The 27,697-nt window shown below is 45.8% G+C and overlaps 2 protein-coding genes across 13 annotated transcripts in view; one reads left to right on the top strand and one right to left on the bottom strand.

Moving 5' to 3' along the window:
- Positions 1 to 27,697, top strand: part of caska (calcium/calmodulin-dependent serine protein kinase a) — a 105,936-nt gene that overhangs the window by 60,366 nt on the left and 17,873 nt on the right. For 4 of the 12 annotated variants that reach the window (XM_084451962.1, XM_084451967.1, XM_084451970.1 and 1 more), the window contains exons 6-16: positions 11,522 to 11,624; positions 11,960 to 12,138; positions 13,210 to 13,332; positions 13,515 to 13,598; positions 13,867 to 13,966; positions 15,212 to 15,333; positions 19,139 to 19,216; positions 23,412 to 23,459; positions 24,245 to 24,325; positions 25,999 to 26,187; positions 26,329 to 26,407. In XM_084451962.1, the coding sequence (XP_084308088.1) occupies positions 11,522 to 11,624; positions 11,960 to 12,138; positions 13,210 to 13,332; positions 13,515 to 13,598; positions 13,867 to 13,966; positions 15,212 to 15,333; positions 19,139 to 19,216; positions 23,412 to 23,459; positions 24,245 to 24,325; positions 25,999 to 26,187; positions 26,329 to 26,407 (1,186 nt within the window). The remainder of the gene's footprint in view (positions 1 to 11,521; positions 11,625 to 11,959; positions 12,139 to 13,209; positions 13,333 to 13,514; positions 13,599 to 13,866; positions 13,967 to 15,211; positions 15,334 to 19,138; positions 19,217 to 23,411; positions 23,460 to 24,244; positions 24,326 to 25,998; positions 26,188 to 26,328; positions 26,408 to 27,697) is intronic. The other 8 variants (XM_084451968.1, XM_084451971.1, XM_084451963.1 and 5 more) reach the window with 3 other exon arrangements.
- Positions 4,676 to 5,984, bottom strand: LOC311319883 (putative G-protein coupled receptor 34; the record flags this gene model as incomplete). Its single annotated transcript, XM_084451513.1, has 2 exons — positions 4,676 to 5,222; positions 5,401 to 5,984. 2 exons carry the CDS (start codon positions 5,982 to 5,984, stop codon positions 4,676 to 4,678), a joined length of 1,131 nt encoding a protein of 376 aa, XP_084307639.1.

Below are 27,697 nucleotides of genomic sequence, written 5' to 3' on the forward strand. Positions count from 1 at the left end.
TGACCTTCGACATTTGAATAGAAAAATCTAATCCAATTAATCTAATTAAGTCCAACTGGACATTTTGGCCAAATATGTACAAATTCTGTCAAGCCGTTCTTGAGATATCGTGTTCAGCAGGCCAAAAACACCTTTTGTGAGGTCAGTGACCCTTGACCCCCACAATGTAATCAGTTAATCCTTGAGTCCAACTGGACATTTTACCCAAATATGAACAAATTCAGTTAAGCCTCTCTTGAGATATTGTGTTCATCAGGCCAAAAACACATTTTGTCATGTCACAGTGACCTTGAACTTTGACCACCAAAATCTAATCAGTTCATCATTCAGTCACTCTTTTAACAACTGCTAAGACAACAATATAATAAGCTAATTACTTTATCTACATAGCTAGCTAAAGATAATGGTCCCCAAATCATTTTACAACTTGTTTAGCTATTTGTTCCGACATTTTTGTCAAACCCTGCAGGTATCTCTGTAACTAACGTAACCAGCTAACGTTCTGCCTACAGAAGAGGGAAAAAAAAAAATCTAATCATACAGTATATATAAACGGGCTATTTTGATAAACTTGACACATTTTGGGAATCGATGTTAGGGCTGCACGATTAAGACCAAAAATAATAATTGCGATTATTTGCTTCAAAATGATAATTGCGATTAATAATTGTGATTAATATTTAATATATACTATTAATATATAATAACCAAAATGCTCCCAAATCACAGACGTTGATCCCTTTCTTGCTACTAACTCACTGACCTCGTTTTCGCTCATTTTTTCACTACTCACGGCCAGTGTTGGGCAGTAACGCGTTACTAGTAACGCGCTACAGTAATAATATTACTTTTTCCAGTAACGAGGGGTGTAGCGAGTTACTAATCACATTTCAGTAATAATATTACAGTTACTTGCCCCCAGAAAGCTCGCTACTGCATTACTTTTGTCATAGGCCTGCTCTGTTTATTTATTTTCGTTTTAAAAAGGGTGAAATAAAGTTTTGATTTCAGATTGAAGAACGTTCCGCTCATATCACGTCCCGTCACATTACCAGGCAAGCAGCGAGCGAGCGTAGCTATTTGAACATGACGACGTTAACATTCCATGGCTGGAAATACGCACACTATTTCGATTTCCTGGAACTGAAAGACAACAAGAATGTTGTCGTCAAGTGTAAACTGTGTGTAAGTTCTACTAAGACTCTTTCTTGTGCCAGAAACACCACTAGCTAGTTTGAAGCCTTAAGTGTGTTTAATGGTGATTACGGAGATTCACACAGGGACGTACTGGGAAAGTAATATATTACATAAGTAACAAGTTACTTTTGGCTGGGAGTAATAAGTAAAGTAACGATATTACTTTTAAAAAGGGTAATGAGTAATAAGTAATATATTACATTTTTTGAGTAACGAGCCCAACACTGCTCACGGCTGCGGGTACTGTGACACTTGTCTTGACCTACTGCTATCTGTCTTCTCAGTGAAATTGCTGCGCACAGCACACTCAGCGGGAACGCATGTGATTGGTCAGACAGCATAAGCGCCTGTGATTCGATTGATTGATTGTGAAGCCCTAATCAACGTGGTTACTTTCTCACCTGAAAACATATTCAAACTTCATAAAGTGACATATTGACAGTCATGGAGACAAAATTGCTCTCCAAAATTGCTCTTTTGGTCGGAGCAGTGGGGCGAGCGCATGGGATTGTGGGATATCTTGACCAATGAAGGATTCATCTGTGCTGCCTTCAAAATCTGCCCAGTTGAAGGCACCTCAGCAGGCAGCATATGTGTAAATATTGGATTGGGACATGACTTGATGCCTCCCTGCCTCCGAATGCTGCCTGAATAGGCAGCATTTTAGCCGTTTGAGACAGTCTCTATGGTCTGTCCTTCAAGGAGAACTTGAGGTAAAGGATGTGGTAATATGTAAAGAACACTGACATCCTATTGGTCAATGTCTAGATACTGTGTCGCAGGAGATGTCAGACTAGGCAGGAAAATACAAAAAAACTCTGACATGCTAGACTACAACACCCCAACGAACACTAGTACACCCCAACAAAAATGGCTGATATTTTTTTCTATTTTCCTGCCTGTTTTTTTGTCATTTTATTTTCCTTCTTTGACTCTGAGCACAACACCCTGCCACCATAATTTACGTATATAAAGCTTGAATACAGTGCTTATTTATTTAATGACTGACAATTTCTTGACCAGACTACTGTACAGTACCTTAAGTCGCGCAATGATGTGCATGGTCGTGAAAGACAGTATACGATGATTGGTCGTGGTCATTCGTCTAGTGTTGCCAGTGTCCCGGCCATGACACAGCTATAATTTAAGGAAATGTGATCGCCTAATCTGACATGGTGACCATCATGAAAGACAAAAAAACATAGTGTAGTCTGAACCAGGCATAATGCACTGAATACATTTGTATGTTTGCTAAACATTTGGTTTATATAATTCCAACTAATCGATCAAAGTAATAATTGGTAGACTAATTAATTATCAAAATATTTTTTGTGTTACAATGTCACAGCCCTCCTGCAGTATTAAACATGTGTTCCAAATCTCTGTCAATTTTCTATTTCTATCACTAATGATTCCGCAGGTATCTATCTATCTAGGTACTACTATCACACTCTAAGACAGCATACTGGTGACATACTGTACTAATCAGGCATAAATAATCACAAATAACAAAAATGTAAATCAGACATACCACTTCACAAAGTCCTCAGTCGGGCATGGCCTAGTCTTTACGCCATCCTCTCCCTAGACACTTATATAAAATAGAGATTAAAAGACAGAATACTTACAGTGGCTGGCGATGACCGGTTAAGAGCTGGTTTTGGTACTGTATATGCTACATAGGTAACATGTTCCTGTCTAAAGGAGGAAGCACCTCCCCGCTCTGACACTCTGTCCTATTCTGTGTGTGTATGTGTGTGTGTGCATGTGCGCATGTGCGCATATGTGTGTGTGTGTGTGTGTGTGTGTGCACGCGCCAGTCTGTAGGTGACTGCATATAGCACAGTGACATATCTGACACTCTGTCCTATTCTGTGTGTGTGTGTGTGTGTGTGTGTGTGTGTGTGCACGCGCCAGTCTGTAGGTGACTCCGCATATAGCACAGTGCATTCATCCTAAACAGGGTCTACAGAGAAATTGATCTTATCTGATACAATGATTTTATAAAAATAGCTAGTATTCTCCTGAAGATTGATTTTTATTTTGGGTAAAACTGAATACATACATCAATGATGCAAGTATTGCCCAGATGATAGCACATTAAAGTATTAAAAACACTTATTTCCAATGTGGTCCTTGTCGCATATAACAATACATCGACTAACAGATACATTCAGAACAATATAGAACAATACATATAAAAAACACATTCATGTACACAATACAGGACAGGGCAGTATTGACTTGGTGTTTGCCTAATTCATGAGTCCTGCTGACAGCATAGCTAACTTAATACATTAAAGAAATAAAAACTTGTATTAACAATTCTACATATGCCTGGGAGCCAAAGATCAGTAGTCAAAGAGGCAAATGTGCCTCCAGAGCCACAGGTTCCCAACCCCTGGCATAATATACTGTAACTACAGACCTGTGAAAGGTGAAACCTCTCAAAGAGGTTTCGAGTGATCACCTGTCTAGTAGCCCAACAGCCAGCACTGATAGATAGATACTTTAATGGTTCCCCTAGGGGGAAATTTGGCGTTTCAGCAGTGGAAAAGTTACAGCAAGGTTGGAAAATGCTCTAGATACAAAATTGTAAGTATAAAAAAGGAAGAACAAGGACTATATACATCCATATTTACAGCACGTGTAGTATAGTATAGAATAGAAGTATAGTATAGAATAGAATACAAATATCTACATACATACATTCAGTCTGTATAAATAGATATGCCTAGGAGTACAAATACATATGCAGACAGGATATCCCTGCGGCTTCCGCTCCGCCCCCTTGTGGCCGGTGTAGGAACAGCAGACCTCTACGGTAAGGGTCCAGATGGGACCTGCCTGTCTGTAGGGGGTGCTGCTGCTCCGTTCACAAGCTCAGCCATGGGCTGTGGTGGCCCGAGTGTGCTGGGGTATAGGCCTGCTGTGATCACACAGCAGCCAGCATTCTCACATCTGGATGGTTGGTGGCAGTTCTAAGTGCACAGTATGTCAGGATACTTCTTGATGACCCCCTTTATCATTAGAACCTTGACCGTTCAATGCTGTTGAATATTTTAATTCAATTCATTCATATCTGAAGATAAGAAAAAAGTGAATGATAGAAACGTTTCCAGCTGTTGTATAGTAATACTTCAGGTCAGCCTTTCAGAGTCACAGTCTATTCCTTGGTAAACAATGGCACGTTGATATCTGTGAAAACCTTCTTATTTCATAGAGTACTCTGATGAGGCATTAGCATTCGTTTTACCCCCCAAATGTCTGTGACTGAATATCTCAGATGAAACAAAGCTGTGTGATGTGAAAACGTTGCCAGTGCCCCATAAGATGGAAAATTGTTCCAAAGCTTCTTTATGGTCCATGCATGGGGCTGTGTTTTTTGAAAGGAGTTTCCTGAGTCTGGGGTGGTCTCAGATGGTAGCCATCTTGGCAGTTGTCATGAGGTCACCACCCTTCCTGTCCGTGTTCCCTCTCACAGCTCAGGGAGGGAGGTGTTGACCACTATTTTTGGTTTCGGAGAGTAGTGACAAAGCTGATCGTTGGCTGCTCTCCCGAGCTCCTCTCCACTCCTGCCATCATGCCTGCGATGGAACACATTATTGACCAATCGGTGTGTCTCTTTCCTGACGGATGAAGACAACAGGAAGTACATGACTGGATCCAGGCAGCTGTTGAAGGTGGAGAGCAGCAGAGCCACCTCATTGCCCCTGTGGACCACGTCCTTCCAGAAGCAGGATGTGGGAGTGATCTGTGCGACGACATAGAACACCCGAACCAGGTGATAGGGGACAAAGCACACAGTGAAGAGGAAGAGCACAAAGAAGGACTTCCTGGCAGTTCTGCCGTAGCGCACGGCATTGGGCAGGTCGGGCTTATCTCGAGATATCCTCTGAAGCATCAGGGCGATTTTCCCGTAAGACACCGCGAGACAGAGGAATACGAACCAGAACACAGCATCCAGCAACAAGTTGAAGATGGCCTTCCCTCTCGCATGCAGACGTTGTTTAAACTGGAAACACCTGAGGTGAGAGACAAGGGAATGGTCTCAGTTTCTAACTTTCAATATAAGATATTAAGATACTGATCAATTTTAACATTTTGACAAACATTTACATTTGAAAACGCCAAGAATCAACATGGTATAATTGGTTAGTTCACAGCAAGTGGCTATTTATCGACGGAGGGTAAATAAAGCACCTGTTGGTCTCCTCGTTGTTCTCAGAGAGGATGATCATGGGTAAAGCAGCAGTAACAGCCAGCACCCAGATGGCCACACAGCCCGCAGTGCTCCACCTAGTGGCCTGCTGCCTGCCATACATCCAGGCGCGCCGTCTGATCTTGAGGTAGCGGTCCACACTGATGCAGCCCAGAAGAATGATGCTGATGTACATGTTCATATAGAAGACGTTCCCCACCACCTTACACAGGACCGGCCCCAGCCCCCAGTGGTCCCCGTGGCTGTGGTAGAGCACCCTGAAGGGCAGACAGCCCACCAGGAGCAGGTCCGCCAGGGCTACGTTGATGAGGAACACCTGGATGGAGTTCTTCTTGGAGTGGATGAAGAGGAAGACCCAGAGAGCCAGGATGTTCCCAGCCAGGCCGAGGATGAAGAAGAGGGAGTAGAGGAAGGCCAGAGGGAGGTGAAGAGAGCTGTCGTCTAGCCGACAGGGCTGAGCGGCGTCTTCGGTCACATTCGGGGTCGTGTCCATGATGTTGACGGAGAGGGGGGAGTTTGGGAAGGGACAGCCGGTGGTGGCAGTGATCAGGAAGTTGGTGTTCATGGTTCCCGTTTGGTTCATTAGTCTGTGTGGAGGCGAAAGGAAATCAAAGCAGAGTTTGAAGGAGGAAGTCAGAGCACTGTAAAAAGTTGGTGGGAGAGACCTAGGGAGATGGAGAGTGAATGCTGTTGTGTTGTAACGGGACTGAATCAGGATTATCAGAAATGTGGTACTCATTAGTGCTGCTCAGTTCAGATCAGCTGTAATCTGAGTACGCCCACTAGCCCTGCCCACTGGCCCTGCCCACTGGCCCTGCCCACTAGCCCTGCCCACTAGCCCTGCCCACTGGCCCTGCCCACTAGCCCTGCCCACTAGCCCTGCCCACTTGCTCTTCCTTGGAGGAGAACTGTGGAGTTACTGTACAGTTCATAGTTTCCTTTTTAATGCTGTAATGTTAATGTTGCAGTATGTACATATAAACATTAAAATAGTGCTATATTGCTATGATAAATTGAGTGATTGACCAAGTCTGTGAAAACTGTGTCTTTGTAGACTGCTGTTTGACTCTGCTACAGCAATTATAGTAATTATTATAATTTGGTGTCTGGCCAACACTAGAGCAAAAAAAAGCTTGGCCACACCTGGTTCAAAGCATGCGTGCCTCCTGAGATCCCATCATTATCACGAGGCATTCTTCTATGACCTCATGGGAGTTTGTGTCCCATAAGAGTGAAATAGACTGAATTTAATTTGGCAGACAGAATGTTCTCATTGCTAGTTTGTACCTAGCCAAACAAAACAAGACCAAGTGGTCGCAACGTGAGCAACACCGCGTTAGGGAATTTAAAAAGGCTCCCTTACCTCTAATTTTGTTTGGGCTGTGCAATAGAATCGATATCGCAATACATGGCAATATTGTTTTCTGTGATACTGTAAGTCGCACAGAAATGAAAAAAACATTCTGTCCCATTTTGGTTCACAAGTGTTCACCTATTCAACGATGTATGCCCAAAAAAATGACAAAATTCGACTTTTGTTGTAGGCTAATCTTATATCAAAGTATATAATTTCTTACTTCCTGGAAAACGGTAGGTCTCGTGCAATTACGACAACAGGTACCTTAGATTTTAGGCCAATAATCTCACGACATCCACCCGTCAATCAACGCTATCCTTCTATCGAATCTATCTAAAGTTCTTAAAACCCGTCCACTTGTCAATGTTCCAATCAAATTCCTCTAAACATTATGTCCCACCCTCATAGCTTGTTTGCGTCGGAAATACGTCAAACTACGGAAGTTAGATGATCTCAAACGTCCGTTTCTGTGCGACTTTAATAAGCTATATAGGTTGGGTTTTTTTGCACAAGGAAAAAACAAGACAGGGAATATAAAATGAAGGATAGAATTCGATCATCGATACATTATTCATGTTTTAAATGGATTTAAAATGTCCTTACATTCCCTCTGCCCTCAGGATCACCTCCAGGGAGCGGGGAATGGAGGTGTATTTTCAGAGTATCACAATGCATATCATGACCCATGATCATGATACGTATCCTATCGTGAGCTCCTTGCCAATAATCGGCCCTAAGTTTTGTGCACTGCAGGATGCTGACGTCGTGTCCCCACATGTCCCATTTTGCACACCCAGGAGTTAGAAATATTTGCTGACAACACCAATTAATGTGACAGAAAACACTTACATTTATACAGAAGCACAAACAGATGCCATATCACGTGCAACAGTCATCAAAAGGCAGATAATGATGAGTGCATTTCACCCAGGCAGCATATTTGTCAGGATAGTATTTGAATGGTGCATCGAGTCAAAGATGGAAACCAACTAATTAAAATTGGAATTGGAATTCAGGAATCTGCAAGAGCGTGTGATGGATGTGATATGTGCAGAGAACGACAGTCGGTCGTTCAGGGTCACACCCAGATTCCTCGCAGTCCGGGTCGGCGTCACCACAGTGTAGTCAATGGTGATGTCCAGGTCACGGTGCGAGCAGTAGAGATGTGCGGATGGAGTTTAAGCCCCCACTCATCAATCATCCACCCGCCATCCAACCGACATAATTATCTTCTAAAATTTAGAGACCCGCACCCGCACCCGCCAAACATGAAGTTATTGTATGTACATTTAAATTATGTCCAGCCATTCTGCTCATTCGCTTTTCATATAGGGGCATTTTCTTGACTTAAAGATCATAGGCTTGAGCTTTCTCGCAGTTGTTATAATATAATATATATAATTATAGTAGTTATTAAATACGAATATAACTGACAAATCCACCCGCAATCCACCCGAAATGAATCACAATGTTGATTTTTATTGGCCCACCCACCCGCGGATGCGGATATCCGCGGATGTCACGGATATATCCGCAATATTCGCATCTCTAGCGGGCTTCCCCGGGAGGAACAGCAGCTCAGTCTGGTCCAGGTTGAGCTTGAGGTGATGCGTCGCCATCCACTCCAGCACCCAGCTATGCGTGTCTCCACTTGAGTATCAGAAGGAGGAAATGACAGGACCAGTTGGGTGTCATGGGCATAGCAGTGATAGGAGAAGCCATGCGAGCGAATGACAGAGCTCAGCAACTGCAACAGACTGAAGGAGAGTAGAGGGGACAGGGTCTAGGGAGCATGTGGTGGGACGGATAGATGTTACAAGGTTGAGGACCTCGTTGGGGGAGAGGGGAGAAAAGTGGGATAAGGTGGGACGTGGAGAGGAGGGGGGGGCAGAGAGGGTGGACGAGGGAGGTGAGGTTGGTGCATGGCGCGTCGACCGGGGGGTGGGGGAAAGAGTATCTGATATCGTTAACTTTCTTGTCAAAGTTGGTAAAATCGTCAGGGAGAAGGGAGGAGTTGGGAGTAGGAGGTGGGGGCTGGAGTAGTGAAGAGAAAGTTTCAAAAAGTTTTTTAGGATTGGAAGCCGGGGTTAGCATTTTAGGGCGGAAGAAAGCAGCTTTACACTGCAAGACACTGAACCCCAAAATCGCTGACGTGCACAATGGTGCAGTACCTAATACTGTCGCCTCACAGCAAGAAGGTGTCCGGGCCTACTAGCTTGTAGCAAGCTTATAGTGCAGAAATTACATCCTGCAGCTTTAACGAAAACACCATGGCAAATTCTAAAGAAAATGTCCAGATAGCCTGGAGTCTTCACTTGGGGGGGCAAAGCCCTCTTCGTTGACTCTGGTTGCATTCCCACTTTGGAACATGGAACTCTTATTTCTCCTTTCAGCCCTTTACACCCAGTGAAACACTAGGAATCCTGCAATCCATAGATCCTAAGTGTTCTACTGGAGAGGACAATCTAGATTCATTTTTTTTATAAAAATGGCAGCCCCATCATTCCCCATCGTCATTAGTGAGCCATTGTCATACATTTTTAATCTCTCCATTGCATCTGGTATAGTTCCGCAGGTTTGAAAATCTGCTCGGGTTGTCCCTTTGCACATGAAGGAAACCTGTGCTTCACGAATATAAATAAAGGTTTAAATTAAATTAAATTATTTCTCGAAGGCAGGCCTAATCAAGAATAGAAGAACACAGTACTCAATGCAACGTTTTAAGAAGTATAAAATGTGCCAAACATTCTGGCTCGCCCTTCAAAAGTTACCATCAAGTTACCATCTCTCCTAGATAGGGCTGGGTATTGGCAAGGACCTCACTATACAATACATATCACAATACATGGGTGGAAAATTGATACAGTATCACAGGAAAAAATATTGCGATGTATAGCTGTATCGATTTTATTGCACAGCCCTACTCCAGGATATGGAGGGAAATGTGCAGGCATCTTGTGCCATACGTGAGTGTGGCCATCTGGATCAATGTAACCAATGTTAGAAGAATCATATTATTTGGAAGTCAGAGGAAGCAAACTAAACAAAATGATAATTTAAAGCACTCTCTCGCACAAGGCACACTGAGGAGTTCCTCTCATTGTGTCCTAATAGAAATGTAACTTGGTTTAGGTTTGGATAGAACACTGTAGACTGTCTCGGCTGTCAGAAGAATGAATTTCAGTGTACTCACCATGTGAATGGTGTCCATTGGAGATGCGCTTCCTCTCGTCTCGATGAGTGTGTTTGTGAGTAAACTTTGTTTCTCTCTCTCTCTCTCTCTCTCTCTCTCTCTCTCTCTCTCTCTCTTTCTCTCTCTCTTCCTGTCTCTCTCTTCAGATGCTCTCTCTGTACTGTAGCTCACTTCACACTACTTTCTTATCTACTTTTAGATGTTCTGCAGCATCTCATTTGCTCTCTGTCAATTTTCCCCTTCAGCTTTGCTTCCACTGAGAAGTGAGGGGGGGGGTTAACTACACTGCCCACAGAGAGAGAGAGAGGCAGAGGCCCAACAGAAGACTGATTTCTAGAAAAGGGCAGCACCACAGAAGTTGAGAAAGACGACACGGCAGGCATGGTCCAGTGTATGGGGTAGCTGGGCCAAGAAGGAGAAGGTTGATGCTAGAATGGATCGTCTGGAGGGACGGGGGGGAGGGGACTCCACTACATATCAACCAATCACAGCACTAGGCAGCTACTGGCTCAGACGTGGACACAGGGCAGACTGCTCGGGCAGACTAGCCTGGAGGCTCGCGGGTGGGAGCAGGAGAATTGCTCGCTGCTCGCTGCCCGCACGCCTCCCGACTGCCAAACGATTCCACTGTGAGCATTTGATGACGTTGAGCAGAGTTCCCTCCCCTCCTCCCTCCGGACGATCCATTCTAGCATCAACCGAAGAAGAACCACGCCGCTAACACCTCGGTGGTGTGATCTCTGGCATAACCCGAACACGCTTCGCAGTAGAAAAACTGAGCAGTCTCACACGACCCACCCAGGCGAGTCCGGCCACAAACCGCCAGCAACACTTGTCTGCCCGTGCTGTAACCTCAATATGGCACGATGTGTGGTGTTATTGCATGAAATCCTTAGTGCCAAATGGAAGAAATAATTTGTGTTTGGATGGGGGTAAGGAGTGTATTTGAGTCATTTCATGGTGCAAGCAGCCAGGCTGTGAAGGCAGGCTTTCATTTCAGTTCTTTTTTCATTTAGTTATCTCTTTCTATCTTTATTTTGAATTACCCACCAGCCGCCCTGCCCACCCCCGACCCCCAAAAGACCATTTGCGTCTTGTCAAGCTGTCACTGTAAATAAGAGGTTTTGTAGGTCTGTACCAGACACACACATCAGGCTTTTCATCTACAGTCCTGACTGTGATGTTAATGGGATTGTGTAGTCTGCCACACCCTGACGTCTCACCAGAGTCTTAAGTTCACATGAAAAGAACTGTTCTCTGTTTTCTAATGAAATCTGAACTTGACACACAAGGGTTATCCAGTATCTAAAGTAACCCCTCTTGTTTCTAATTGCTTTCAGATTCAGTGGGTTGCCAATGTGTTTTAGTGGTGGGTGTGTTTTAGTAGTGGGTTGTGTGCAGACAATTTAGGGGGTTGGCTGTGACTTACACATGTGACACATTGCCATTTATAACTGTATCTCTTGTAATTTGGAAAATCACATCATGTCACTCTCCCCTCCTCCCTCCCTCCCTCTCTCCTTCTCTCTCCATCCCTTCCTCCTCTCTCTAGCCTCACTGCGTGCTGTTGGCCTCTAAGGAGAACTCGGCTCCGGTCAAGCTCGGAGGGTTCGGAGTGGCCATCCAGCTTGGCGAATCAGGACTGGTGGCCGGAGGTACGCACCGCTATGCATGCTGGGAATGCACACTGGGGGGATGCAGCCTTTCCCAGACATCGCTCATGACACACACACACACACACACACACACGCACAGTCACTAAAGTGAAACATTGAATTAAACATTGAGTTACTCACCAAATCACTCCACAGTCAGTAAGTCCAGTCAGTTCCGTTGACCGATCAGGGATAAGAATGAGAGCCACGTTAGTTCCTGAGTCCTTGTGCATGTGTGTGTGTGTGCGTGTGCGTGCGCGTGTGTGCGTGCGTGTGCGTGCGTGTGCGTGCGTGTGTGTGCGTGCGTGTCTGTGTCTGTGTCCTACCCCCTGCAGGTCGTGTGGGCACACCCCACTTCATGGCGCCCGAGGTGGTGAAGAGGGAGCCGTACGGTAAGCCCGTGGACGTGTGGGGCTGCGGAGTCATCCTCTTCATCCTCCTGTCTGGCTGCCTGCCCTTCTACGGCACCAAGGAGCGCCTGTTCGAGGCCATCTGTAAGGGCAAATACAAGGTAGTAGTTGATTTACAAAACGCAACATATCTGGACGTGTACGCAATGTGGGCCGAGGGTTGCGCGGTGTCACCAGCGTGCGATTTGCTAGTGGGGATGAGGGGGGATTTCCTTGTCTCTGCTTTTGATATCCTCATTTCTGATCATTAATTTTTATCGCCGGGGGGGGGGGGGGTTTGTCCCACCTTCGGGTGGTCTATAACAGACTTGGGTTCATTCTAGCATTCAGCTGAATACATGGATTTCTCAAAATCGCACACAGATTCACGTACATTTCAGCCAGAATAGATCTACATGCTGAAAGCTTCATCATGCATTCTGTTTCCAACTAACCGGCAGAATCGGACTCCCCTTTATGTGAATGCGTGTTCTCAGTACGTTAGCCTAGTTCCATCTGCGCTCTTCACAAAACGAGTGAATACAGTTTCTACAGTGCCACTCAGCAACTTCCTCGGAAAAAGTGATCGTAGATTTCAGATTAAGATTCGAACACATGGCATTAGGCTACCTCAGAATGGCATAGTGATGAGCGAGTAATGTAACCTGCTATGCTGTAACATCCATGATAATAAACTGCAAGAGCACATAGAGCAAGGCAAGGCACGTTTATTTGTATAGCACATTTCAGCAACAAGGCAATTCAAAGTGCTTTACATGAGACATTAAAAGCATCAAGACAAAGTGCAACACATAAAAGTTCATATAAAACGAAATGCAAAAAAGGACACTGTTTTCTTTATCACATAGTAGGCTACATAATAGTTTACAGTTATGTATTTTAGGCTATTAACCCCTCACATTTATTGTGGTTATCTTTAGATCACTGGATGGTAGCCTACCCCACTTTGAGTCCTTATCCACAGACACACAGTAACCTATACCCAATTCTCATCCACCATTATGAAATATGTGCAATATTTGTATGTGCTAAAAATATATTTTCAAACATACCCCCCTCTGTTTTTTTTTCACAAATCGCACCCTGGGTGTCACCTCATGCCATTGTTGTATACACTGCCTTACCCCACCTGAAAGCGTGTGTGTGTGTGTGCATGCGTGTGTGTGTGTGTTTAGATGAACCCTCGCCAGTGGAGCCATATCTCGGAGAGCGCCAAGGACCTGGTCAGGCGCATGCTGATGCTGGACCCCGCTGAGAGGATCACCGTCTACGAGGCCCTCAACCACCCCTGGCTCAAGGTGGGAAAAACACACTCACGCACACCATCTCACTCTCCCACATATAGACACTCCCACGCAGACACACACACACACTCATTTATACATATCTCATTCACACCCACACATTCACATCACACACACTCTCTCACTCTCACTCTCACACACACACGTTCCTAGTAAAGCTTGGCTGCTGTCCCTAGGAGAGAGACCGCTATGCCTACAAGATCCACCTGCCAGAGACAGTGGAACAGCTGAGGAAGTTCAACGCCAGGAGGAAGCTCAAGGTCAGCAGCAGATCTGTACTACTAAACTGTATACACACACACACACACACACACACACACACACTCACACACACACATACCTTTGCCGTGTCACCTCTTCTTGTATGCGTCTGAAGCAGTGCTTCTGTTTAACTGTGGAGAGAGAGAGAGAGAGAGAAAATGTGTGTGTGTGCATGCATGCGTGCGTGTGTGTGTGTGTGTGGGGGGGGGGCTATGCACTGTACAGGGGTAGTGAAAGAGTGTCCTGTGTGTGTTTGTTCTGGATCAGGGGGCGGTGCTGGCAGCGGTCTCCAGTCACAAGTTCAACTCTTTCTACGGAGACCCTCCTGAGGAGCTTCACGACTTCTCTGAAGATCCCACGTCCTCAGGTAGGGCAACACACACACATGCACACAGACCCGTCCCACAGCACCACAAACACCACAGTATCCTGTTGCTCTCGCATGGAACTTCCTGTACCCAATCAGCTGATCTTTTACAGCCTGGCTGTTCTCTGACATTCTCATGCGTAAGGTTATAACATTGTATCAGACCAACTGTATTGCATACGAACATACTCAATATAATAGTCAGTACTGCTTTTTGAAAAACATCTAACTCGGTCAGCTTTTAGAAAGACGAAGCTCAGTCCTTGTGTTTAGGCTGTATCCATGTGTGTGATCTGGTTTAAGTGGTTGTGTGGTATGTGGCTAGACTCTGCTACGCTAATACATATCCTGCCTGAATGCACTCATCCTGTTAGCGACTATGCTAACTCGGGCTATATCCTGGGGTAACCCCGGCTAACTCAGTCTAGCCCAGGGTAACTTGGGCCATCCCAGGCTAATTCATTGTAACTCAGGTGAACTCAGGCTAGGTCAACCCAGGTTAACTCTGATAAACTCAGGCTATAGGCTAACTCAGGCTAACTTTCTAGTGACAGTATTGTGTCAACTAAGGGAGTATTGATTGCATTCGTGTTCACTACCTCATCGTATCTCCTCTCCACTGCAGTAGAACCATGTGTATTAACTCTACTTCAACAGTTCAATGTTGCTCTGTTTGTGTTAATGCGGCCTCCTGATAGGACTACTAGCGGCAGAACGTAGGTATCCCACCTTGCTGTATGTGTGTCCGATTCAATGTGTGGTCTGTTTTTCCTCCAAGTCTGTTTGTCTGGTGGTGTGATCCTCTGATAATAATCCAAGGCTTGCTTCGCTGTTTGATCCTATAAATTATCAATTGATAGATTTACAGTACCGTTTTCCTGTTTTCACACTGCATGTTGAATTAAAGTTCAAAGAGCCATGTTAAGTCCATTGAGTAATGTCTACATATGTGTGTGTGTGTGTGTGTGTGCGTGTGTGCGTGTGTGTGTGTGTGTGTGTGTGTGTGTGTGTGTGTGTGTGTGTGTGTGTGTGTGTGTGTGTGTGTGTGTGTGTGTGTGTGTGTGTGTGTGTGTGTGTGTGTGTGTGCGTGCGTGCGTGCGTGCGTGCGTGCGTGCGTGCGTGCGTGCGTGCGTGCGTGCGTGCGTGCGTGCGTGCGTGCGTGCGTGCGTGCGTGCGTGCGTGCGTGCGTGCGTGCGTGCGTGCGTGCGTGCGTGCGTGCGTGCGTGCGTGCGTGCGTGCGTGCAGGGGCTGTGTCTCAGGTGTTGGACAGTCTAGAGGAGATCCATGCACTGACTGACTGCAGTGAAAAGGATCTGGACTTTCTACACAGTGTCTTCCAGGACCAGCATCTACACACACTACTGGATGTGAGTGTACACACACACACACACACAAACACACACACATTAGCTGTGTCTATGACTAATCTGTAGCTGCCGGTCTGACTGTGACTCATATCAGAGCAGTCGGCTGGGACTGAGCTAGCAGGTCTTACTAACTACATGCTTCCAGAGGACCATGCAGACACACACAGACAGTCTCTCTGCTCGGGGAAACCCTGAATCAGTCTGCGCTGCCTGGGATTTCATACCATACAGAGAGAGTAGGTGCAGGGGGGGGGGCTGGGACGGAGGGGAGGAGGACTGGGAGGGTGGTGGCGGGGGGAGGGTGGTGGCGGGGGGAGGGGGGGGGGGGTGTTGTAGGGGGTTAGTGGGGGAGGAGTGAGAAAGAGTTTTAGGGAGCAGTCTAACGCTGCATTCCATTTGGCTGGTGAAGTCGTCAGTCACGCGGTGCTACTCGCAGGAACGCCCCTCACAACTAGTCTCCTCGGCTCGTGAACTCGTACCATTCGCCCCGACCCCGGCTAAGTCTGGAAGTCGTGAACAAGATGGCAGCTCCCTGTGCAATTAAGTGAAACTTTAGTAATACTGTTTTATCAGCGTTTCTGTCTTATTTGCATCTCATTAAATCAGCCGTACGCACAGTATTCCCCAACTGTTATCTGAGGACATGCTCGCCACCTCTTTTTTATGCGCAAACTACTGCATAGTGCTTGCTATCGACCGGTTTTGCAAACAAAGATGGCTAACGTCCATGTTTTCGGAGCTGTTGTTGTTGTCTACTCTACCGCAGTTACCTCGTGGGTGACGTCGTTCTCTGTCTCTCCCACCTCCCATCTCACCACTTCCCAGACAAATGAAACACAGCGTAAGCAGCGAGTGTGTGTGTGTGTGTGTGTGTGTGTGTGTGTGTGTGTGTGTGTGTGTGTGTGTGTGTGTGTGTGTGTGTGTGTGTGTGTGTGTGTGTGTGTGTGTGTGTGTGTGCGCGCGGTGCGCGTGTGTTTGTGCGTGAGTGTAAGGCTGTCTAGTTGCTAGGGGCTGAATCGGTGGGAAGCTGGGAACAGAGGGGAGGGCCCGTCTACTCTGTCTGGCCGCAGAAGTCTGCTATTCAACCTCCGATACACACACACACACACACACACACAATGGCACTGAAAAGAGAGAGGGAGAAAGGGAGAGAACTACACCACATGCTGGTCAGAGAGAGAGAGGGAGAGCGAGAGAGGAGTTTACTCACATAAACACAGACGCAGCCTGAAAAGATAGTATGTGATCAATGGCACCAGTTGTTAGGCTGTAGTCTCTCTCACTGGGCCCGCTGACGCTCCCTTCTTCTCCACACATTCCACACACACACGCACACACACACACACACACACACATCCACTGGACTTGGCCTGGATGTGCCGGTCAGCAGACTGTCTGACTAGCCTGGTGTTTGGGGTTGACTCCGCGGACTCAGACTGTGTGAGTGCTGCTTGGCTGACCGGAGGAGGGTGAGTGTATCTTGATGTTTCTGAGAGTAAAGCTGCAGCATCGGGCCTCAGGGCAGTACAGGTCTTGAGAGCGGTGATCTAGATACTGGTGAACGTGTGCTGATCTGGAAGTGGTGTTACTTCAAGCAGGAAGTCAGTAGTGTGATGGTTTGCAGCTGAACGGCGTGCGGGTGTTTGTGGGGAGGCTGTGGCTCAGGAGGTAGAGCGGTTCGTCCAATGATCGTAGGGTCGGTGATTCGAATTCCGGCTCCTCCTGTCCACATGTCAAAGTGTCAAGTGCCAAGATACTGAACCCCAAATTGCTCCCAATGAGCAGGCTAGCATCTTGCATGGCATCTGTCGCCATTGGTGTGTGAATGTGTGTGTGAATGGGTGAATGAGAGGCCATTGTAAAGCGCTATATAAGTGCAATCTATTTACCATTTGTGTGTGTGTGTGTGTGTGTGTGTGTGTGTGTGTGTGTGTGTGTGTGTGCGTGCACGCACGAGTTTGTATCTCTCTTATAACCTCTTCCCTCCTCCACTCTCCTCTCTTCAGTAGCTTAGGAATGACATACTCCTACATCCACAATGGAGTCATCTTCATAAGGGCCAGACAGAATTAGTCCTCCCTCCTCTCCCTCTCTCTCTCTCTACCTCCCCCTCTCCCTCCTTCTCTCTCTCTCTCCCTCCTTCCGCTGACAACACCCCAGCAGCACCTCGGCAGCTTAGTCAGGATTCTGCCAGGTAACTGGAGAATCTGTCTGTGTCTGACCGCTCTGTCTGTGTACCTGTCTGACCGCTCTGTCTGTGTACCTGTCTGACCGCTCTGTCTGTGTACCTGTCTGACCGCTCTGTCTGTGCATCTGTCTGACCGCTCTGTCTGTGCATCTGTCTGACCGCTCTGTCTGTGCATCTGTCTGACCGCTCTGTCTGTGCATCTGTCTGACCGCTCTGTCTGTGCATCTGTCTGACCGCTCTGTCTGTGCATCTGTCTGACCGCTCTGTCTGTGTACTTGTCTGACCGCTCTGTCTGTGTACCTGTCTGACCGCTCTGTCTGTGTACCTGTCTGACCGCTCTGTCTGTGTATCTGTCTGGCTGCTCTGGCTGCCCGGCTGTAGGGTAGCAGGTGACCGGAGCACATGCCAGAGGACAGGAAATGACACTCCACAGTGTGTGTTATGTAGGATCCTACTACGGCTGCTGTGAATCAATGAGCCGCAAAGTGTGTACGATAGGAGGGTTTACCAGTATCAGATCAGTATTCAGCTGATAAAGCTGCTAATCTTGCTGTGCTGTTTTTTGTTTGGTTGTGTGTGTGTGTGTGTGTGTGTGTGTGTGTGTGTGTGTGTGTGTGTGTGTGTGTAATGTGTAATGTGTAATGTGTAATGTGTATGTGTGTGGGGGGTTATTTGTGCACCAGTAAGGCCTGGTTGACAGAGATATATCTGTCTATGGAGACGATGAGTTAATGTTATTCCATCACAGCGATAGTTGTGCGATTGTCTTTCAACTGAGCATGTCTCTTCCTCCCCGATGGCCTCAGCTCTCGGAATCAGAGGCTTCTTGGTAACCTTCGTGCAGCTGCCGTCTTTGTCTAGACTGTTTGACGGCCGTCGGCCCTGTATGAATACAGAACGCCATCTCTGAGACTGGCACCCCATAGTACAGCTGTACAGATGCTAGACGCCCTAGACGCTGCTCTAGACTGAGGACCAAACAAGGGATGAAGACAGACCATCACTCTGTCAGAGAGAGAGAGAGAGAGGGGGGGGGGGGGGGAGGGAGCGAGAGGTGGGGGATTTTAGTTTTACACTGTGGCTTTGGCAATATGAACACTCGTTCTGTCATGCCAATAAAGCCTGATGAAATTGAACTGCATTAACAGAGAGAGGGAGAGATAGAGAGTCCGTAAAAGAAGAGGGGAAGACGGAATGAGAGACAGAGGTTGATGTACAGAGAGAAATAGAGTGAGAAAGGCAATAAGGAAGACGGAGAGAGTAAGGAACAGGTTGATGGAAAAACAGAAATAGAAAAAGAGGAAGAGGTTGCGATAGAGACAGATAAATAGTGAGGTGAAATACTAGGAAGATATTTAGAGAGGCAGTAAGAGTAGGGGGAGATACAGAGACAGAAACCAGAGGAGAATGTTGTTCACACACTTATTCACTATTGATGATGAAATTACAACAGATCTTCCGCATTATGAAAATGTATGTTGATTGGGAGTCACACCACCAACAGGACTGTTGATACAGATTGATTTAGGTTGATTGATTGATTGATTGATTGATTGATTTAGGTTGATTGATTGATTTAGGTTGATTGATTGATTGTATACCTTGTTGTCATTGCAGCTCTATGACAAGATCAACACCAGGACCTCCCCACAGATCAGAAACCCCCCAAGTGATGCTGTGCAGAGAGCGAAAGAGGTGAGATACACACACACACACCATTTTGTCAATGTTCGGTTAACCCTCCTCCCATTTCAGTTTTATCTTGCTTCACTTCTTGTTGTGACATCTTTCTAGTGGATAACATCTCTTCTAGTGGACTATCTCTACCTGGTGACTTCTGTCTAGTGGATAGCATCTCTTCTAGTGGACTATCTCTACCTGGTGACTTCTGTCTAGTGGATAACATCTCTTCTAGTGGACTATCTCTACCTGGTGACTTCTGTCTAGTGGATAACATCTCTTCTAGTGGACTATCTCTACCTGGTGACTTCTGTCTAGTGGATAGCATCTCTTCTAGTGGACTATCTCTACCTGGTGACTTCTGTCTAGTGGATAGCATCTCTTCTAGTGGACTATCTCTACCTGGTGACTTCTGTCTAGTGGATAACATCTCTTCTAGTGGACTATCTCTACCTGGTGACTTCTGTCTAGTGGATAGCATCTCTTCTAGTGGACTATCTCTACCTGGTGACTTCTGTCTAGTGGATAGCATCTCTTCTAGTGGACTATCTCTACCTGGTGACTTCTGTCTAGTGGATAGCATCTCTTCTAGTGGACTATCTCTACCTGGTGACTTCTGTCTAGTGGATAGCATCTCTTCTAGTGGACTATCTCTACCTGGTGACTTCTGTCTAGTGGATAGCATCTCTTCTAGTGGACTATCTCTACCTGGTGACTTCTGTCTAGTGGATAGCATTATTATTATTAGCATCTCTTCTAGTGGTCTGCTGCTCCTCTCTCCTTTGAAGCCTAGGTGACTGAGATCCATCAGTCAGTCTCTATAGATTCTGAGATTCCACAGGGTTCTATAGAGACTGGCTGTGATTCTACAGGGTTCTAACAGAGACTGAGATTGAGTGTGAAAGAGAGGGAGTTAAGTAAAAGGTGGTGTTTAATGTATCGTTAGCTGTGTTTGGGCTACCAACACGTGGTACAGATCTGCTTTGTTAACACCGGAAAAGACTTCTAGGGAAGGGGTACTTGTGACATGTGGCTTTGGGAGAAGCCGGAGAGGGCGGCTCAGAGAGACCAATTCAGAAAGATAGGTGTTTAGAGAGCGCAGCTCAGAGAGACTGGAGAAATGAACTCTGAGTTCTCACAGTCTGGACCTACAGGAATGAGTGTCTGATACACATGCATCATTTTGGCTAGAGGGAAGCTCAGATGCATGAATAGTGAAGGAAAGGTTTAGAAGATGTTTTGGAGTATTTGGCCCTGGAGGGTCGAGTCTTGAACTTGCAGAACTTTTTTTCAGTCAGTCTTTGTCTTCCACTTCTCACAGAATCTCACCAGAACAGTTTGAAGAACCCAGTTCTTCAAACGGACTAAATCGGAGCTCCTGCCTGCCTAGTGGAAAATAAGATAGGACTTCACAGCAGAGAGATTCCGCTTATTCCTTTAGTCTCTGTTTCTGGAGGGACCTCCCGCTTTGCCTCCTTCCTTCTCGTCATTCTCAGTCGTCTTCCTGCTACGGATCCTAACTGGCTGCTACTGAAATGCTTTAAACTAATCAAGCTGTAGAGTCCTCTCTCTTCTGGGGTTCCTGATCCCGTAGAGCAGGGGCGGGCATTCACAGTCCTGGAGAGGTCTGGCCCAGCACTAACACACCAGATTCAACTCTTCTCTGTAGTGGCCCTGGCTGAATACTATAGAATGCATCCTTCCTTTTCCCTTGAGGTTTTCTCTGATCTACAATGATCGATGAAGTGTAAGGCGCACGTTTCTCTACACAGCTGTCACCAATCCAGTCGTGTCACTAAAGTGGTTCTCTAAGGAATGATGCATTTTAAAAGTGTTAAAAAAAATAGGGTCAAGGCTAATTACTGATGAGTTGATATTTGTTAAGTCAAGTGTGTTAGTGCTTAACCGAAGCTGACATCTTCCCATTCCAGACCTGGGGCCTCATTTATAAACGTTGCGTAAGTACAAAAGCGTGCGTAACCCATGCTGAGCAACTTTCTACGCAACTTTCGGTATTTATAAAAAACGAGCTGAGCGATAAGTTGGCGGAAGGTGTGCGTAACTCTACGCACACTTCGACCCTCCTTTAACTACGATAAGCACGTTTCTGGAGAAAGGGGAAAACGCGACTCCGATGGCAGAGAGATGAAACTCGGGAAAGTCTGCGAAACACATGACATATTGAATAATAAATACATCGGTCGCTGCAAGAAACCCTCCAATGTGTCACACAGTTTAAACGGAATCAATCGCCACCGTAGCCTAATCACGAAATAATGTCGGCATTGCTTTGGATGTGTCTGTGAATTGACCCATTTGTGTCATAATATAATGTTATGTTGTAGGCCTATTCATTTCTAGGCTATCCCGAGAAGCATCACGGGCAGTAGCCTATGAATAAAAGCCACATATTACGTTGATAACACAACACGACACGAGCCTATAGGCTTATCATAGTAATGATTCCGTATGTCGATAGCCTACAACTATAAGGCCTATACCGCACCAAACAAATGTTGCATTCGGCGTTGAAGTATATTTATTCAGTTAATCATTTATTTAGTTAATTATTCGTATGTTTAATTATCCACCTATTCATTCGTTAATGTATTTATGTATTTATAGCCTATATTTGATTAGGCTTTTATGTAAACCCGAATGACCACTGAGGCAAGCCGCAACAATGATGTTGAGCGATGAATGGAAATGTCCTACTTGAGGCAACTGTAGGCTACATTAGGCTATATTGTACATCATCATATATCCTCATATTGTCGTATGATTGTCATGTAGCAGGCATACGAGGAATGTGGGCCTAAAAACGCATGTCATCCCAATGCTCACATGCCGCTTTGGTAGAATTAGCTGTGCGCAAAACAGCGCATGGAGGTGATGCGTCTCCAAGTTGTAAGTACACAAGGGAGCAAGTTAGATTATTAATTTGCCGAATCGTCATGTGTGTAGCAATAATTACCCTTTATAGAATCACATGAAACTCATCCATGGACCCCATATATTTACAAGACCTCGATACAGGCACTGATATAGCTGGATTATAGTAGGCCATGACGCACGGGGCCTTGGATATGCCGGTACTTGGCACAGATGTTCTGGGATGTGCTTGGCTATCCCGCAACATCCATTAGAACACGCAGCTTCTATATGCCTACAGAATGTTTTGAGAAAGTAAGTGAAATGCATGATATCCCGGAAAATACACAAATTGGCTGCTGCAAAGAACCCTCAGATCTGTCGTACAGTTAAATTGGGGATACTTGCCTTAAGTAGTCACTATAGGCCTACATGTTTGCATTGTTATGGATGTCATTGTAAATTGACCCGTTTATACGTTGATAAGTTAGGCATTTTATTCATGGGCCACCCTGTGAAGCATTAGATTACGTGCAATATAGATCCAAACCCCATTACCCATGCAACAACACTATAGGCTTATAATGATGATCAGTTTGGATATAAGCAGCCACCTAATAAGGCCTACCACACTAAAGGAATGCCAATATAGCCTGCATGATAGATAATTCATTATCTAACAGACCACTCAGGCCTAACAGGTTCTCTTATCAGTCGTGCACATGTGAAATCATCGTTCCGAAAAGATACTTTTGCGGCGTCTCTACCTCGTTGACCAATACCTCCACCTCGCATCGGTAAAATGTATCTTTCTCTTTCTGCCTTTTGCACTCGGCTCCATTGTCGTTGCATATGTATAGGCGTATCACTGACCATTTATAGGCAATTGTGGGAGTTAATTGGGGTGTGATCAGAACGCGCGTTCACGTGCGCCAAGTTAAGTGTTGATTGTGATTTATAAAGGGCAGCTGGCGTAGGCGTGCCTGAGTGAACATGGGTTGTGATACGCAGCGTTTTATAAATCGGAGATTTTTTGTGCGTATATTTTAGTAATCACTTAGCTAAGCTAACTTAGTTACGTGGATTCTACGCAATGTTTATAAATGAGGCCCCTGGAGATAGCTACCTTTCCCTGCTGTAGTTACTAACCTTTAACCCTTACTGATCTCTAATTGGCTTATTTAACCCTCACTGATCTCTAATTGGCTTACACTGATTGTGTAGGTGGGGTTTTACCTTCCCTTCCAATCCTGTTATCTGTGACCTTCCCACCCAGCCCACTGGCCATACAGAGGTCAGCCATTGTGTAACCATTGTCCCTGTGTCTTCTTCCGCTAAGAGCCCTTCCCAAGACGAAGCAAGTGGCGCTTTAAGGCAGCTGGAATATGTAAGACGTCTCTCACAAACTCCTCACTCTCCAAAAGCAGCTGGTTGGATCTTTAAAGCATTTTGGTATTCAAGCAGTTGGACCAGAATGGAATAGTGCCCAGACTATCAGTCTGTCAGTCTGTCTGTCCGTCTGTCCGTCTGTCCGTCTGTCCGTCTGTCCGTCTGTCCGTCCGTCTGTCTGTCTGTCTGTCTGTCTGTCTGTCTGTCTGTCTGTCTGTCTGTCTGTCTGTCTGTCTGCCTGTCATCCTGTCCATGAGGCTGCATACAGACAGGAGTCTGTGGTAAGAAGTCTGTTGAAAGGCTTTGTTTTGTCTTTAGCTGTGTGTGTGTGAGACAGGGCTGGTCTGTGTGTGTGTGTGTGTGGGTGGGTGGGTGTGTGGGTGTGTGGGTGTGGGTGGTAGGTGTGTGTGTGCACGCGTGTGTGTGTGAGAGAGGGAGAGAGAGAGACAGGGCTCGCCACATTCAGCAGCCAGGCGTGACATAGTTGGAGATGACGCCAAATCAGGTTACCCTCCCAAATCAGGTCAGGGGGCAGGACCTGGGGGCCTGATTGGTTTCCTGAAACCCTGAGGAGCTCTCTGATTGGTTGCGGCAGTTCTAAAGGTTGTGTTCTAGGGAGTGTAAGAGGCCGTATGAGGTGTGTGTTGGAGGTCCCTCCAGTCCAGACTCTCTCGGGCACCAGGTGTAGTGTGCAGGTATCTGTGAGTTTGGGACAGGCAGTGAGCAGGACGCCCGTGGACCTCTCAAAATCTCCCCTGACCCCTGTCCTCTCGGTCCCCTCAGGTATTGCAGGAGATCTCCTGTTATCCTGACAACCACGACGCTAAGGAGCTCCGACGGATATTGACCCAGCCTCATTTCATGGTGAGTGAAACACATACATACTCTATATCTCTCTCTCTTTATCTCTCTCTCTCATTATCTCTATCTCTCTCCCTCTCTCTCCCTTTATCTCTGTCTCTCTCTTTCACTTTCTTTCTGTCGCACTTTCTCTCTCTCTTGTCTCTGTCTTTCTTTCTCACACACACACACACACATACTGAATAATCCTGCTGCAGAATACAGTCATATGGGAGAGAGAGAGAGAGAGAGAGAGGGAGAGAGAGACACACACACATCCCTCTAGAGATGTAGCACAATCACAATTGTCTTGTGTAAACCAATCACAATGGCTATCTCGGAGATTCTCCATCTGATATCTGGGTGCTACCGTTTTAAAAGTCCCCATCACGACATGAAACAACAAAAACCTCAGAGCTAGCGATTGTGATTGGTTTACACAAGACGATTTTGATTGGTTTAAAGCACTTGTTGCCCCCTATCTCCGAATGATAATGAGTGCAGCCAGACCTTTCCCCAGTGCTGGCACAGTGTAAACTAGGTCTGGATACGTGAGACTAGCTTAGCCGTGACAAAAAACTAAATTAAATCCATTTTGATTCCATTTTGTAACACTATAAAATGTCAAAAAGTCCAAGGGGAGTGATTAATTTGTATAGGCACTGTAAGAGAAGAAGACTCCAAGGCGTGTGTGTGTGTGTGTGTGTGTGTGTGTGTGTGTGTGTGTGTGTGTGTGTGTGTCTGTGTGTGTGTGTGTGTGTGTGTGTGTGTGTGTGTGTGTGTGTGTGTGTGTGTGTGTGCGCGTGTGTGCGTGCGGGTGTTGTGCGTGGTGTGTGTGTTGTTGAGCATTCTGTTTGAAGTAGGAGTCTGGCTTTGAACACCTGTAATAATAATAATTTTCTTGTTAACCCTAAACCCAACTTGAAGTGTAAGCCTTAACGCTGGTTCCTTCACATTTCTCTCTCTCTCTCTCTACCTACAGTACCTATCTCTCTCTCTCTCTCTCTCTCTCTCTCTCTGTCTGTCTGTCTGTCTGTCTCTTTCTTTCTCTTTTCTCACACAGACATACACACACATTATTTTGAGATGAAACCCCCCAGACCTCATTAGTGTGGGGATATGGATAGACTCACACCTCTTCATACATGCGCGCACACATGGACACACACACACACACACACACACACACACACACACACACACACACTCCTCTCTACCCACAGTTTTCTCTGTCTCTGTGATGCACTTTCACATGAAAGTTAGAGGCTGCCACTGCCTTCATGTCTTGGCTCTCTCATCTGCCTTTCTCTCTCTCTCTGTCTCTCTCTCTCTCTCTCTCTCTCTCTCTCTCTCTCTCACACACACACACACATTATTTATTTTGGTCTCTCAGTCACCCTCTCTCCCATATCTCTCTCACACACAGTTTAAATGTTTTATTTGAGCCACCAATCATACAGTATTTACAATTTCCCAGGATTCAAATATTGTCAACGGTATTTCAAGTGCCACTCCAGCTGCCAGGACGACAGCACAGAAAATCAATAAGACTGAGCAGAGGAGCTGTTGATTCAACATAACGCAGAGAGTCCTTCAATCAATATTTGAAAGTGTCTGTACAGTATATGCGTATGTGTCTATGTGTGTGTGTGTGTATGTGACTCTGTGTGTGTGTGTGTGTGTGTGTGTGTGTGTAGGCCCTGCTGCAGACACATGACGTGGTGGCCCACGAGGTGTACAGTGACGAGGCGCTGAGGGTGACGCCCCCGCCCACCTCTCCGTACCTCAACGGTGATTCGCCAGAGAGCATGAACGGAGACATGGACCTGGAGAACGTCACGCGAGTACGCCTGGTCCAGTTTCAGAAGAACACAGACGAGCCCATGGTATGGTGGTAGACACAGTACTCGTTACACACACACACACACTCGTAAATACAAACATACACATACACAATGATTTATTTCTTACAATGGACAAAATGTATCATTAACCTCTGGTGCGTGTGTGTGCGTGTGCGTGTTTAGGGCATCACGCTGAAGATGAATGATCTGAACCACTGCATCGTAGCCAGGATCATGCATGGAGGGATGATCCACAGACAAGGTAGGCTACGTCTGTATTCCATTTTGACAGTAAATTTTGACTAAAATTATATTTAGTTTTACTCATGTTTCAGTCATCTGAATAGTTTTAATTTTAGTCTAGTTTTAGTTGACTAAATAGCATAAGAATATTTTATAAAATTGATTTCTACAATAGATTTAGTCGACTAAAATCAAATGGGTTTAGTTGAAGTGTAACGCATTACTTAACCATTTCTCTAGAATTTCCATTCTCATATACTCCTGGAGGAAACATCTATTAGACTGATGGACAAAGCTGCTGAATTACATTTTCATGCTCTCTCCTTGCCTGTGGGGAGTGTTCTGTTTTTTTCAAATCGCAGCATTCTGATTGGATCTCTTCCCAAATCATCCCTCCCTCACATTTTTGTCTAGTTTTTATTTGTTGACGAAAATGTCAGTAGATTTCTCGAGGTCGACGATCCAAAGGAGAGAGCCAGCTACCTGACTCTCTCTACTGACACCAGACGGTGTCACTGGCGAGACAAATCCTATAGCCGAGATTAAACTAGCCACCCTCAGGGATCCGGCCGTACTTAGACCTGGCGAGATCAAGGCGGGAACGCCGGTGCATTAGACCGCTGCACCACCCTGGACCCCCCTCTGTATACCTTCTATCATCTCCTGCATACCTTTGATCCATGACCCAGCTACTGTATACCATTACTCCCAACTATGACCCCGTTTACACCTTGCATTAAAATGTGTCTCCTATCGAGATTGTATCTAGATAATGATTTAGCCTGATTACATTTACACCTGGCATTAATATGCATTTCGATTACCTTCAACCCGATCCGTTTGAGATCCGATCAACACTGTCCAGCTGACAATCTAAGGTCACATCCTGTTTGTTCTTGAATATTTTCGTCTGACTAAATTGAGAGTAGACACTTTTGTCTCGTCTGGACTCCAACCTTGACCAGGATACATTTTAATGCTTTCTTGCTAGCTGCCATGGAAGCCTGCTCCTTGCTGGTCTGGAACCGGCGCGTTCCAACGGCTACGTATTTCTGCCCACGTGGTTGATATGTGGATTAAAAACGCATTTCCATTTACACTTCTATTAAATGTGGTCGAAATGCGTCCCTGACCACCTCCGGAGGTGGTTTGGCCGATCGGATCGCAATCCGTACTCAAAACGTTTTGAGCGCATTTACACCTGTATTTTCATGTGGTTTAGCACGATTAGATTGCAATCTGATCACCACAAACGCATTTTAATGCCAGGTGTAAACGGGGTCTATAAGTCTGAATGAGACTGATATGG

Source organism: Borostomias antarcticus (genome assembly GCF_949987555.1).
Source record: "Borostomias antarcticus genome assembly, chromosome: 17".
NCBI classification, from domain to species: Eukaryota; Metazoa; Chordata; class Actinopteri; order Stomiiformes; family Stomiidae; genus Borostomias; species Borostomias antarcticus.